The following is a 15,678-nucleotide window of genomic DNA, read 5'->3' as shown; positions in this document are numbered from 1 at the left end:
TTTGTTCCTCTGCATGTGTTCATAAGGCCAGACATTTATTGCCAACCCAGTATTACTTCATGTACTGAATCTTCCAAACATTATGTTGTATAAAAGAGAGAAAAGACAAGTTAGATCTTACAAATTCAGTAAAATAAAGCTTCTGTAGTCTGTATGGAACATAACAATTTGACTAGTCAAAAATTATTTTGACAGATATGAGGTACTGATTGCAGTTAAGGTTACTATATGCAATTCAATAGAATGTTTGAACTGTTCTTAACCCTTTCTTTCAAACATATTTCTTTGCAGATGTAGTTGTGACCTTGGATAGCTGAGTCCATTGTCAAGCAGATAAAAATATTAATGCGATATTTTTCTTTGTTTCTGGTTTGACAGGACCACCTCCTCCACTTCCACCTTTACAACCTGCTGGCATGGATGCTCCTCCAAACTCAGCAACCAGTTCCGTTCCCACTGTTGTTACAACTGGTATTCATCACCAGCCACCTCCTGCTCCACCATCACTGTTTGCAACAGGTATAGTACTGATACTTCGCCCACAATCAGAAATAACTTTCTAAATTTACTGCATTCAGTGTTTGCAAAATAGAATAACATTCATTGTTAATATAATCGTATGGTGATGCTAGACATTATACTTTTGTTTGGGAGGAGAGATTCTTACCTCTGAAGGTCACTTGACATCAATCTGAAACCCCTGCTTTTTATGTTAATTCTGTCCTGAAACTTTGCATTCAGGTTGTCAGGGTGGGAAGAATTTTTTAAATCTATTTTACAAAATTTTGACTTGACTATTTGCTAAAGTGCTATAATTATACAATTGTCTGTGCCATTTCTCATATTAATCTTAGCAAGCATTAAGCCATTGAGAACTTGGATTTTTATATTTACAGGTAATTTTAACTAAACAATTTCTTTATTATCAGAAACATATGACACAGATGCCTATAATCCTGAAGCTCCAAGTATAACGAACACTTCAAGGCCCATGTACAGGCACAGAGTGCATGCCCAAAGGCCTAATTTGATAGGACTTACATCAGGTGATATGGATCTGCCCCCCAGAGGTATTGCAAAAGATTTTCTTACTAGTGTTCTTGGTATTCTTGTGTTACTACAAATAGTGGTCACTAAATAGAATTATAATGTTAGAAATCATAACAATATTCTAAAGCTCTTTCTGTTTTTCTACTAAACACCAGTTTATAAATAGGTCATCAGTGAATAATCTAGACTTCAGTGTTACTGATCCATTATTTTGAAGGTTCAAGAAAGCTAGTACAATGAAACCTATTAAGATAATGTAGAGGTTTCACGTTTTTTGGCTGTTATACGTGTTCGCTTAATACATCATGAGACACATTCAGATAATTTTCTGGCATTTTACAACAAAAATAAACAAGTAAACTATTATGTACCACACATAGGAATGCACAGTTCTGGCCCTAAAGATCTTACAGTTCAATAAGACAAGGGAATACAAAGAATGAGAGGTGATGGATACAGTCCAAATTTAGATCTGTACATTTGGGGTGGGGTTGGGTTGGGGCTTCCCAGTCTGGCTCCTCTTCCATAGTTGCAAGTTCCACTCCCTTGCTGGTGCCTAGTTTTTTGGTGCTCAGTAGTGCCCCATTCACCATTAGCCCCTTCTCCAATCATCTGCTACCTCATAGTGTAATATAAGCTTCTACAAAAATAGTGGCAGGATCAGAGCAGTGCATAGAATGCTGTGAACAGGATGGGTCCAGTCTGTGGCAGATGCCTTCTGCCTCACTTAACCTTCATACAAAAATTTCTATAATAGGGGCAATATAGATGAGATTAGGTTCTTTATGATACAGTGATAAACTGAGATTAGGAGGAAACGTCCTGTATGGGCAGGATGAAATCTTTCCTTAATTGTCAGTGTGGAAATTAAACAGAATGCTGGATTAGTTGAGATCACTAGTTTGAACAAATACAGCAGTTATGATGTTCTAAAAATCAAAAGGCATCTTGTAATATCAGGGTGAAGTCAGGTAATTGTTAGGAACAACAAAAGTCTTACTACAACAAAATGCACAGAAAATATAAATGAAAAATTAATGCAGTCTCCCATTTGCATGCAGAAAAACCTCCGAATAAAAATAGTATGAGGATAGTGGTGGATTCTGAGTCCAGGAAAAGATCAATTGGCGCAGGGGATGGAGGAATTCCTACAAAGAAGGCTTGGTTTGACAAGTGAGTGCTCGTCATTAAAACTATGTTTAGTTTAATAATCCTGTTGAACTTTAGGGGAGTTCTTGTTTCCTGTTCTGAAATGAACTGGTTGGAATGTTCTTGGGCCTCTGAGGTAGCCATGTACTCGGTAGGCCTTCGAACTTGTACAGGTGGCGTAGAGGGTCATATATCTTAAAAATGAGGTAATTTAACATGACTCATGTTAGAGGGATGAGACACTAAGTGTGATAATCCAGCATGAGTTTTCATTTTATTTCCTTTAAGAATAACTGGCCTTTTAAAGGTGAGATAAAGTTGAGAGGTCTGAAAAGTTACCTGCCAAGTGGGATGCTCTTATTTACATATGTGATTTACATATCTAATTGATTACTATTGTTTTGACTTCAATATTGACTTGGGATGACAAGAGTGTAATAGTGTCAGATTCTTCATACATCAGTCAGGATTTTGATTTTACAAACTTGGGAGTTAAGGAATTAGACTAAAATATTTTGCATCTAGCCAATGATTCAAATTTTTTTAAACCATTTGTTGCTTAAAAGTCTATAAAGTGTCTTGAATTCTGGCTGACTTGATTTTTAATTTTATTGCAGGCAAAACTTTAACAGAACAAACAATCCTGGTTTTCAGAAGAAGGTGCAGTTTGGAAATGAGAATACGAAGCTTGAATTGAGGAAAGTTCCACCAGAACTTAACAATATCAGCAAACTTAATGAGCACTTCAGCAAATTTGGAAACTTAGTCAATTTACAGGTAAAAGCCACAAAATTCAGTGTTCTGTGATCACTTCTTGTATTAAAGGGATTCACAAATGGGAAGAAAGTAAGTGTGGGCTCTTTTTTTGCTGCTTTATAATTAACGAAGGCCTGAAAGCTTTTGCATTTTTTTCTGCCTATTTTTTTTTTTACTTTCAAATTATTATTAATATAAAGTCTTGTCTTTTGTTTTTGATGGAAATCTCCTTGAAAGTTCACAGATCTAAAATGAGAGCTTTCTCAGTCCTTAAATGAAGGTTTCAGGGCCTAATGTTTTAACTAAGATCTTCCTCACAGCTATTTTGTCTGGCACTTACGATAAATAATTTAAAACTCTTAAAACCAATCTGACCAAACATTTCTTTCCCTCCTCAACTGTTCAAGTTTCATACATGTCATAATCCAGCTATTTTCCCAACCTTCCACAGTTATTCAGGATAAACAGGGAGTATACAAGACCTGGATTTCTCAACTTCCATAATTAAGATATGGTTTCTTCTTGACATTGGCACGTACAGAGGACTGGTAGACTTTTTAACCAACCATATTTAAAAATTGAAAATATGAACAATGGAGTGTAGATATGTGATGAATATTCAAGTACTGTCACATCAACTGCTGCTTAGAAATATATATGTGAAGTTCAATCTTAACTTTGCTCTTGTACCCAATCTCAGAAACTAGATCAAAGGTGTGCTTACTGTTGCCCTCCATCATGTTTGACTGCACATCCAATGCATGGTACACAGACCATCCTCCAGTTAACCTGTGTTGCCAGATCTTTAGATGTACAGACACTCCCTTGCCCCAACTTCACATTGTGAAGAGACCACAACATACTGTGTCTTTTTATATATTAGTACCATTTAGAAAAAATAGTTGCATCTACCTGTCTGCTATAAGGACAGCCTAGTCTACCCTCTCCATCCTTCCAATACAGGAAACTCCACTGTAACATGCAGGTGCCTTTACCCTAACTCTCTCTTCCTTAAATCTTATACATCAGAGTCCCATAGTTTAAGCAAGTAGTATGATTCAGCAAGATGAATAACCAAAGTCTTTCTGGCTGCCCATGTTACTCCTGAAGACTTTGGCTTTTATTCTTCAAGGTGTGCAAAATGTATTTATTACTAAGATCTAAAATCAAACTGGTCTTATCTAGCCAGACATCAAAACCAGATAAAGAGATTGAGTTTCCACATAATTCCTGTAGTGACTGTGTATAGAATCTTCCTTACTCTGACGTAACCTCCCCATAGCCTTTCCAGTGGCTATGCTTTGTTTTGTACATTTATTTCAAACTGTGTGAAATATTAGGGTATTTGACTATTTAGCAACCTTCTCTGTTTTATTCAGTTTTTTAAAACAATCTGTGGTATGCATATATTTACTTCAGCTTTCAGGTAAAGTTGCTTCTTGACATTAAGGATGTTTATCTGTTGATTTCCTTGTGGCTTTCAAAACATTGGGCCGGAGTAGAGTTCCGAACTTCTGCAATGTCCACATCTCTCATTGGCCTGCAGTATGTAAGAGCTCTGAATAGTTGTAGGGTCCCCACACTTTTCCTTTCCACATGGCGCTTAGAAACTATTATGTACATGCTTTGCTGGCTTTGTCTGGCCTCTGGAAGCTTGTACAGTTCTTCAGGTTTTCTCAGGAGCCTGAATTCCACCATCATTACAAGGATTCCACTTCTCCTTGCCCTGTATAGTATTTATAAAATATAACTAGGCCTAATGCACATCATTATGCTGGACAAGGTAGACTTTTAAAACATTTTTTTTAGTTAAAGTTGGCCTATGCCTTACATTTTAACTGTTTAGTTGTATACATTTTTTCCAAATAAGCTGTTTTTAGGTAGACAGCAAAAACTTCTAACATTTCAAAATGTAACTTTAAACTAACTAATGTAAATTGTTTGAGCTATTAATTGCTTTCTTATTTCAGTGACTTAGAGTTATAAAATCTCCTATGCCTAGTGGCACATAAGGCAACCCAGTATTCCCACTCTTGTCTATCCAGCGCAAGATGTTTGATTCCATCGTAAGTTGTCTCCATGATGGCAGCATCATTTCTGATTTGTCCTGTATTAGTCATTCTTTGTCCTGCATGCTCTCTTTTCCCTCCAGGTGGAATCCAGTGTAAGACTTGCGTTGTATTTCTGCCACAGGGTAGCCTGATAACATGGCCAAGCCACCATAGCTGTCTAATTATTCAGAAGGCAGCCTACTGACATATGCAGCACAGCACTTCCACTTTGGTTTCACAGTCTCTCCGATAAATTCCCAGGATTCTTCTTAAATAAAGTTTGTGGAATATATTCAGCTTTCTGTTGTGTACTTTCACTATCTGCCATGTTTTTGAGGCATACTGTAGTATCAAAAGGACAGTAACTTTGTACAATATCATTTTAATGTGTAGATGTCATCTTACTCGCCAGATCTTTGACAGATGAGAAAATGATCCACCACTTTACCAATTCTTGCCTTCGCTTCTTTACTGCGCTGGCCATTAGCAGATATTGTACTTCCAAGATAGACAAAAGTCATCAACTCTTTTGTAGTCTTCTCCATCAGTCACACATCCACCAGTGTTGACAGTGTTCTCTCTTATCTTTGTGGTCTTGGTCTTCTGCATACTGAATGAAGTCCCACTTCAGCAGCTTCTGCTTTTATGCTCATTAACTATTCTTTTTATTCCATCCAAGTTTGTATCCAGCTTGACTATGTAATCTGCAAAACCTGAGTCTCGTAGCTTATCTCTCATCGGAACAATACCAGTGTCCTTGGCAGCAGCTGTTGCTCTTTTCGTCACAAAGTCTATGACAGTGCACCGTAGAAACAGGGATAGTATGCAACCTTGCTATCAGTAACAAATTTAAACTGTTCTGTCTCAATTTGTCACACAAAGCTTTTACTAAATTAATGATCTTTGCTGGAATTCCTTAGTGTCTCAGTATCCTCTAGAGGGCTTCTCTGTGGACATTATCAAATGCTTTCGTAAAATCAGAAGTTTAAAATCTTCTGGTATTCTAGGTCTTTCTCAATAGCTCTTCTCAAGGTGAAAATCTGGTCTGAACTCAAACTACCAGATTGAAATCTAGCCTGTCCCTGAGTACTTTTCAACAGCAGTTTTCATCCTATTCAAAATGGTAGTGCAAAACAGTTCTTCGGATGCTGGTAGGACTGTCACCTCTCCACAGTTATCACAAATAAGCTAGTCCCCCTTTTAAAGGATTTTATAGATGACATATCTTCTCCAGTCTTCAGGACAGATCTCCTTTTCCCAAACTATTCTATACAACCTATACATGTAATTCACCATAATTTTCTCGCCTGCTTTTAACATTTAATCATCTATCTTATAACCTGATGTTTTACCATTCTTCAGCTGGTTTATGACCTCAGTTACTTCTTCAAAGGCAATTACTTCTAGTGATATAAGTAAGTCTGCTATTTCTTCACGTCTCTGAGTGTGTTAATGGTTCTACGTGGGTGGGCGCAACCTGGAAATATTCTATTCAATGGGTTCACAATCCTTCCTCTCCAGTTAAAATTGTACCATCTCGAGCTTTCATGATGCCACAACAGTTTGAGAATTGTGATGTTGGTTGTTTATCTATTAGAAAAAGATTTTTAGAATACCCTGCCTTTTACACCACGTTGGCTTCTTTTGCTTCATTTTCCATCCATTTTCTTCTCTGTTCTGGCTGATCTTTTAACTTTCTTGTCTTTGTCTGCATGCTCTTATTGCAGGATAGCTCTTTTACTGCTGTCTCATTTGTGGTGAATTCTCTTCTTTAGTTCTTTCATCTCTTAAACTAGCCTCCATGTGTTTGGTTGGAGCCATTCTGCTTTCTTCGATCTTCTCATCTCCACTGTAGTCGTGGCTACATCCACACTTGATTTTTTGAAAATTTGCTTTTATAGTTTTCCACACACAGTTTTCTGATTATAACCATAATTATGAAGCTGCTACTGAATAAACACTATTATATCAGAAGAGGGAATAATTAATAATTTCTCTCAGCTGTTTGGAAGATATAGGATTTTTTGCTAAGTGTCTGCTCACTGGTCTACATGTTTATGTACACTGTGACCAATATATTAGTTTACTTTTATATTGCGATGTTGTGTATATATCTTGGGCATTACTAAGCTATATATACCGTAGAAACTTGGAATATTTCAATTCAGTGTGCTGGATATTTCAATTTAAAATACAAAAAATCAATCTTGGGAGGCGTGATGGTGCTGAAATTTTAATAATACATTGGGAAGATACTAATACAATTTCTCTTAGGCTTGATTTGTTGCACATAGATTTGTAATTGACTGAAATGAGACCAGGCTTGTTATCTCTGGGTATCCACACATACAAATATATATACAGAAACCACATTAAATCAGAGTGCTGATGTATATGAACCCCAAACTATTGTGTCCCATAAGCTTAGTTTGTACTTTTTTTGAAAAAATAATATATATATTTCAATAGCAAGAAGTCCTTATTGAAAATTAGTGCTATTTGTATATAAAGGTGTCTGGTTTAAAACTGGTGTTTTAATTTACAGGTATATAAGTGATCTCATATCTTTTCTTTGTCTCCCTATTTTTAATAACAGCCAAACTGACATCTGAAAACTGGAATATTAAAAATAAATCTTTTACGTTTAAAGTCACGAATACCAAATACCTGACTGATAGTGCATTTAAATTGGAAGCTTTTGAGTTTCTGAAAATAGTGGTTTAATGGTTATATTGACTGACGTCAGCTTGAGTATGTGTTGTAGGAACTGCTGTGTAAGTTTGACTTTTCAATATGAAATCTTAGGTTGCCTATCATGGTGATCCAGAAGGTGCCCTTATCCAGTTTGCCACCCACGAAGAAGCAAAGAAAGCTATATCAAGCACAGAAGCAGTATTAAATAATCGCTTTATTAAAGTCTATTGGCATCGAGAAGGCAGTGCTCCACAAATGTCAGCTCCCATGCAGAAGGTAAAGGAGTTAAGTCTGTGTACTGGAATTTTATCTAAATGTTGTTAAAATTGGTCATTGTAATTAAATTTACTGAAATGTAGACAAGTCAGTTTAATAGTATACATTTTAAAAACAGTAACTAATAATAGTTGTAATTGATTTTATTCAGAAGTTTTATAATAGAGCCTTGCTTTTGTGTCTCAGGTATAAGGTTCAAAAGCTGATTAGCAAAATATGAATTAAGCTCACATGATGGTTTTACCCAAGTGCTATTATGTGACTTGCTGGGGGGTAGGGAACTCAGGGTTGTGAGTTCAATCCTTGAGGGGGCCCTTTAGGGATCTGGGGCAAAAATCTGTCTGGGGATTGTTCCTGCTTTGAGCAGGAGGTTGGACTAGATGACCTCTGAGGTCCCTTCCAACCCTGATAGTCTATCATTCTATGCTTCTTTTGGTAGCAAGGATAACATATTATAATGGTAGAAAGGAAATAGAATAAATTTAAAAAGAGACAATAACAGCTTCATTGTACCTTTATTGGTCTACATAGGCAGCAGTCCCCTATTGTTAGTATGTTAGTGTCTTTGATTTAAACTTTTTTTTTCTTCTTTTGAAGGTAATACAGCCTTTAGTTCAGCAACCCAGTTTACCAGTAGTGAAGCAGTCGGTCAAAGAGCGATTAGGTCCTGTACCGGCAAGTAATATTGAGCCTGCAGAGGCTCAGAGTGCCAGTACAGAAGTTGCTCAGGTATGTATAGCTTGACTAGAGAAATGTCTGTGATAAGTAATTTAAAATAATAATATCTTTCCTCATGATATGTTTGTAATGTTTTCATAGCTCAAAAATGTATGCATAGAGATAATGTAGTTGTGGAGGACATCATATAAAAATGTGCATTTATCACATGAATGTATCTGTCATTTTGTACGAGTAACATTTCTGGAGAGTCTTTCTAAATCTATTGATATTTGGCTAGTTCTAATGTTTGGGTTTGCAACACTGCAAAGGAATAGTTCCTAGCTTTTCAATTAAATTTTCAAAAAACTTGAAAACATTTCTATCCATGTTAAATCTTTAATAAAGAAACTAGTTTTTTCATTATTTCGAAATTAGCTTTTATTTTTTTGATAAAAACCTAACTATCTTTCTTGCATCACTCTGAGTTGCGATATAGTGGTTGTTATGGCGGTGCCTCTGAACTCATTTTGAAGATCACTTTTTAGATGCTGAGGTACCTAATTTTTGTTTTATGTTGCTGTGTTGGACAGAGTAAATCTTGTCACAGTTCTGGGGCATGGGTTAAATTTATCGAGCTATTTCTACCTTCCCATTGCTAAAGCACTCAGGCACATCATGAAAAATAATCTTTCACAGAATAATAAAACAATAATATAAAGATTTCTCAACAGAATAATTTGCATATTATCAGGAAAAAACCCCACCTCTATTAAAATAGGTTAACCAAAAGCTTGACCAAATAAAGCTGTCACCTTTAAATTTCTAATGTTTTGGAGCAAACATAGGTCATCCAATTGATATCTTTTTATTTTGTTCTGATTGTACAAATATTTTCTTAATATTTGCATTAAATTGTGAAACAGCTAATACTTGCACAGTGTAGCATTTATTAAGAATTGTCACTTTAAACACTTTTGCTTCAATAGTCACTAATTTATTTTAGATGGCAAAATATGTGTTAGAAATCAAGATAAATAGGAAACCAAATTTACTTGTCCAGTCCATCTCCTAAATGTCAGTCCACTGCAGTAAAAGCTGTGGAAACTATTGAGTCCCATTTCTTGGAATTCATTGTACCTTCATAGAGCCCCGTTGACTTGCAGGGTTGGAGCCAAACTGTCTACATGAGCAAAATTTTAAACATATTAGTAAGGCTGTGTCTACACTATACAAGTGCGGCTTAGGATGACCTTACTGTGTTGCACGGGACATGAAATTTTTCACAGCCCTGAGCGACATAGTTAGCCTGATCTAATTTTCAAGTGTTGAGCAGGTCTAGGACAGCTACTTTCTCATTAAATAAGAGAACACAGTCTCTAGCGTGTATTCTCATTTTGAACCACATACACGGTACTCATACCTATGCAGGTTGGAAAAGAATGGGGCATCTTTGTTCCCCAATTTGAGTGATAATGCAGAATATTCTTAGCGGAGAAAGAGCTTTCCCAATGAAGATGGACTATTAGTGTTGCCAGCTTTCTTCAGTAACCATTATCTTTGATTTTAACTGTCTCCTCCTTCTGAAGTCACATACTTAGATTCTTGATGAAGATGGTTATCAGTAATTGCTCCTGTTGAACCTGCATTGTAAATGGTCTGAGGCGCTATCCTGCGATGGGTTTTGTCCTGTCTACCTTCACAGTTAATGTTTGGAGCACTGTTTCAGGGGACCAGTCATTAAGAGGTGGCAGAGATAGGTCAGATCCTAGTTCATATGGTGCTTAACTTGTCTGCAGAAGCAGTTAGAATCTTCACCTGCCAAAAATCAACAGATGTTTAATAGATGTTTCAGGCTTTTGACAGCTCTGCCAGCTCACCAGCAGCATTATGAACAGATGGTGATCTTGTGGTTTGGAAATGTTTCCAAGAATTTTACGTAACTCCTTAATACAAGGAGGCAAAGCACCATAGTACACACTATGATTCCTGAGAGATTTCAAGATGAATGTCTACCTTTAAATACTCTTCAGGTATTGGATCATGTCTATAAGTAGACATTTTCAGATTCGGACAATTATTTAACCCTCTGGCTACTCCAAAAGAGGAAGAAAACCTTAGTTTAGAATTTGCAAAATGCATAAGTCCTGAAAGTGCCTCATTTGCAATTGATATCTGGAAATTGCAGCTTATAATGTTCTGTCTTTAGCAGGATTTCCTTTTAAATTGTGATTTATTTGTAAGTGCCTACAGAGATACTCCTTGGTCTGCTAGTGTGAAACATACTTTTTCCACAGTAAGGCCCCTGATGCTACAGTTGGATGTGTTTGGGCAGATCCTCATGCCATGTCAATTCAATTTTGGAATCAGTGCCTATCTTACCAGACAGCTCTTACATTCAAGCATCTGATACCATTTTACCTAGATTGTCTCACTTAAAATCGGGTAATTTTTAGGTCTTAAAAAAGAAAAATCCTCCAGACTTTGCTGACCCCTTTTGTTATAGTCTGCATTCAGCATTGTACAGTTAAAACTTTAGTACTTAGTTATAATCTTATACAATTACACAGGATTAGAAAAGAACTACTTTTTTCTTCTTGTTGTTAGAATGTGACTAAATTATCGGTGAAAGATAGGCTGGGTTTCGTGTCAAAACTGCCTGCTCCAGCAACAGAGAAGGTAAGAAAATGCATGTTGCATTATTCTTTCTGCTCACGTTTGTCTATCAGCTGTATCCTTGATACAAAATTATTTTTTTATAATTTTGTTTGAACTTTGCCCTTATCATAAACATCTAATTGAAATACAATTAACTGCCAAAAATAGTCTCAGAGAAAATATACAGCAAGTATACTTTGCTTAATGAATGGTTAAATTGCAATAGGAATAAAATGCAATGGGGCATGTACTACTATTTCACATTTTGAACTTCAGATATTGGGTTGTATGCTTTCTACCACCAAAAATTTGTCTGAACTGAAATGCTTTTAGAGAATCTATTCTAGAGCCTAAATTGTTAGCACATTACTAGGTTGAACTTTCATTGCAAATACATTTTAAGTAATATTTAAGTAGTTTAGCTGGTCTCTCCTTTATTGTTAAATGGCTGCTGATTAATCTTTGTTTGTGTGTGTCATGGCAGTAGTAGCCAGAAATTTCAGGAGATAAGACTGGATTTAAGGCGAATATCAACATTTTTTTTTTCTTTCATTGGTTTCCTGCCTGTTTATGAAGCAGACTGTCCTGAAGTCATTTGTAGGAGGACAGTTTGCAGGAGTGTGGAATTTTTTGTAATATGTTAAAGCAACATTTCAGCTTATCTTTAATTAGCCCACTAAGGCACTTCTTTTGGGCTTTTACAATTGACATTGATAATAACACTTCGATTTTTTTCTACTCTCAACACATCCACTCTAGAAAATACTGTTCTAGTGGAAGGAGGAGAGGTAATAGTAGAATAAAGTTGTAAAGCCCTTTTTGTGATACATTTCAATTGTAAATCCCTCTTTGTAAGGGATTCATTCTAATTCATTTCTTTCTGCTGTTTCCTTCCTGTCACTTTTTTCTCTTGGTATCATTTTTTTATGGAGTACATGGCTGACCAGTGGATTCACCAGCAAGCTGCATGCAGCTTTTAATTTTAACTTTCTCCTAAGTTATATTGAAGCTATTTAAATGCCTATTATAGAAATGCAGTGGCCTCCTAATGAGGCAAGTAATGATTTTTGTGATATTTATTTAAACATGAGTGTGACAATTCCAAAGTAGCCTAACTGGCTAAAGCAGATAGTTGATGTAATGCTGCATTTTTCTTTATCATTTAACTCCAAGCTACTCCGAACTTGTTTGTTACTTTAATTTTGATATGGTAATGAATTATAATCAAAGAAGGCAAAAGGTGTCTATATTGTGGAAAAGCCAATGCATTTTGAAGCACTGAAAAAAATCTAAAAACTGACATAAAATGATTTCCTCTTATAGGTATTGTCCACGTCTACTGGCTTGACAAAAACTGTATACAATCCTGCTGCTTTGAAGGCAGCACAGAAATCTTTGCCTGTTGTTTCCACTTCCATTCTAGAGTCCAATGAAGCACAGAAGAAAAAACAGGTAAAGTAAATATGCTTCTTTATAAAACGGGTATAGTAAATTTAGGAGTTCTGCATTTGATAGAGACAGTGTCAACATATTTCCTCAGAACAGCATAGATGGAACAAGTTAATCAAATTATCCTCACTAATAACAGTGCAGTTGGTGTTGAAAGGACAAAAAAATGCTTTCAGAATTTGTTTGCACTGTTTACTTTTTTCAGTATATTTTCTATCAATATAAGTATATGGTTGACTTAAGATCCTATAGGAACTCAAAATCTGAAGCATCTTTCATGGAAATAGAATCTCCAGTTGGAGACACACATTGTCTCTTGGATAATTGTGAGAAGGGAGTACAGAACAACCCTAACTTTATCTTCCAAACCGTTTAAAACTGACTTGCGTTTTTGCTACATTCTGGATTCTTAGTGACCAAGTATATTCTCAACAGAAAACTGTCCTGCTGTTCGTCCTACAGTTTCTTGACTGCACTTTAGTCCAGAATCTTTTTTATTATTAAGTCAAACTGAATTTTGAGGTCCTCATAATTTTACTTTGAGATTATGGAAAATAAAGCAAAAAAGCATGCTAATCTCTGAATGGGTCAGACCATCTCAGCTAAAGTTAGGCTTAAAAAATGCTTTTGATTCCTGTAGTTAATTTTTCTAATTTATGTCAGCTAAATACAGAATAAATGTTGTTCTTCGAGTGGTTGCTCATGTCCATTTAACTTAGGTGTGTGTGCTCATCACATGCACTGCTGCTGGAAATTTTTTTACCTCAGCAGTATGCGTAGGGGACTGGCTCCAGCACCCTCTGGAGTGGTGCGCACATGCTGCGGTATACAGTGTGCTACCGGCTCCCCCCCACCCTCAGTTCCTTCTTTCCCTCACTGACAGTGCTGCTTCAGCTCGCACTGTTGCTTTGTCGTTCGTATTATAGTGTATATAGTTTTCTGTTAGTGTTAGTAAATCCCTTAGCTATAGTTAGAGACTTCGTAGGTCCCGAACGGGACTTTGCCTCCGGATGGGATATGCCCCGGTCCCAGGCTTTAAGCCCTGTGATCGCTGCAAGAGACCCAGGCCCGTTATTGATCAACCCAGCAGCCATCTGTGTTGCTTGGGCGAAGGGCACATTAATGAAAAGTGCAAGATTTGGAAGTCCCTCAAGCCAAGGACTAAGAAGGAGTGCGATATTCGTTTAATAATGCTTGTTATGGAGTCGGGCCTCACCCCGGCACCGGAGCAACGCTCTGACTCAGCGCCTAGCACCGAGACCTCGGTACACTGTCCAGCACCGGTCCCCATCTGTGGCTCTGACCAAGAACCCCAAGAAGACAGTGTGAGGTTTGTCTCTAGCTTCCCACAAGGGAAAGAATAAGACTGCGTGTGAGCAAGGTCCTGCGCTGGGCAACTCTTCACCCCCGTCGGTATCTCAGGCCCACGCTCTGGTTGAGTGGTGTAGCCCAGCCTGCTCCCCGCCGGCCACCCTGGTTAGTGGCAGAGGCTTCAGCCAGGTCCAGTTACCATCCGTGCCGGAGGCCCTGCATGCAGCGCAGGAAATCATGTACCTCCTGGTGCTGCGCACACCAGCACCTGTGGTTCCTGTTCATGAGGTAAACCCGCATTTGGACCGCCATGGTCCCCACTCATCGCGGGGGACGTCCCACCGGTGTTTGCCCTCTCATAGCCGCCATGCTCTGACCATGAAAAGACCTTGGCCATGGGCAGAGAGGCTCAAGGCAGCTTGCCGATGACTGGGTGCAGACCTCTGGAGGCACACGCCCCCTGGCAGGAGTACCGGTCCTGACACCCCGTATCTCTGTGACCACAATACTGCTTCAGGGACCCATCGAGGGATCGATGCTTCCATTTTTCGGACTGTCACCGATCACCTAGGAGGGCATCACTGTGTGTGGGCGCTTCCCGGCCCCAGGCCCATTCCAACTCCTGGTACCGCTCCTCATCTTGGTACGGTTCGTCAAGTGCGAGACATAGATCACTGGCTCCAGGCCATTGCAGATCCATTGAGCGCCACCGGTCCCCAAGACCCTGTTCCAGATCGGACTCCAGGCAGAGTGACCAGCATCAGTCGGGGCAGAGCCACCATTCCACTGTCTTCTGGTTGCCTGGGAGTAACCACTCAGGATCCAGCCCTGGTTCTGAGCGTGATTCCCTGACAGCAGGACAAGCTCTGGTACCAGCGATAGTGGCTACATTTTCAGCACTGAAACTGGCTCCATGGTCTCAGGCCTGGTGGCTGGCGCCGTGGTACTCATGGAACCTGTGGGGGTTCACCCAGCCTTTCCAAGCCACCCGCTCCATATCCGGAGCCTTGGAGAGACCAGCTGCCTCTCTCTCCTGCCCTCCTCTTGTGCACAAAGCCTCAGGCGCAAGGACCCTGCAGGTCCAAGAGGGAGCAGGGGAACAAGCCACTGGGCCACCATGGAGGACCCTACGGCACCGGCGTCTTCCTCGTTGTCGCCTGACGAGGCTATAATGGGTCTGTCGCCCCCGGATGACACTAAAGCGCACCAGGAGCTATTGAAGAGGGTTGCTGTCAATCTGGGCCATCAGGCGGAGGAGTTAAAGGAGCCCTTGGACTCTCTCTTTGATGTCCTCTGCTCCACAGCACCAGCCAGGGTGGCTTTGCCTCTTCATGAAGGGGTCTCGAAGATCACCAGTGCCCTGTGGCAAACTCCTTCCTCCCTGCCCCCTCTTGTAGAGGTGGTTAACCACAGGGAACGACACAGTGAACCTGAGGCTACCCCTAAAAATAAAGACACCAAGAGACTAGACTTGTTGGTAAGGTTTATTCATCCTCTAGTTTCCAGTTGAGGGTGGCCAACCATTAGGCCCTCCTGGAGTCCTTTGAGTTTAACATGTGGCAAGCCATGGCCAAGTTCGAGGGCTCCCTTCCTGAGGCTTCTAGGAAGGCGTTCCAGGCTATTATGG

General features: G+C 38.8%; 1 protein-coding gene across 2 annotated transcripts in view; it reads left to right on the top strand.

The window, feature by feature from the left end:
* The window catches only part of RBM26 (RNA binding motif protein 26), a 116,302-nt gene that overhangs the window by 33,361 nt on the left and 67,263 nt on the right, over positions 1-15,678 (top strand). For both annotated transcript variants that reach the window (XM_039525985.1, XM_039525990.1), the window contains exons 8-15: positions 379-519; positions 930-1,070; positions 2,112-2,223; positions 2,817-2,976; positions 7,812-7,976; positions 8,574-8,705; positions 11,241-11,312; positions 12,615-12,743. In XM_039525985.1, the coding sequence (XP_039381919.1) occupies positions 379-519; positions 930-1,070; positions 2,112-2,223; positions 2,817-2,976; positions 7,812-7,976; positions 8,574-8,705; positions 11,241-11,312; positions 12,615-12,743 (1,052 nt within the window). The remainder of the gene's footprint in view (positions 1-378; positions 520-929; positions 1,071-2,111; positions 2,224-2,816; positions 2,977-7,811; positions 7,977-8,573; positions 8,706-11,240; positions 11,313-12,614; positions 12,744-15,678) is intronic.

The sequence above is a fragment of the Mauremys reevesii genome, linkage group 1 (assembly GCF_016161935.1).
Source record: "Mauremys reevesii isolate NIE-2019 linkage group 1, ASM1616193v1, whole genome shotgun sequence".
Taxonomy (NCBI): domain Eukaryota; kingdom Metazoa; phylum Chordata; order Testudines; family Geoemydidae; genus Mauremys; species Mauremys reevesii.
Note: the sequence above shows the minus strand (reverse complement) of the source record. Positions and strands in the feature narration are given on the sequence as shown.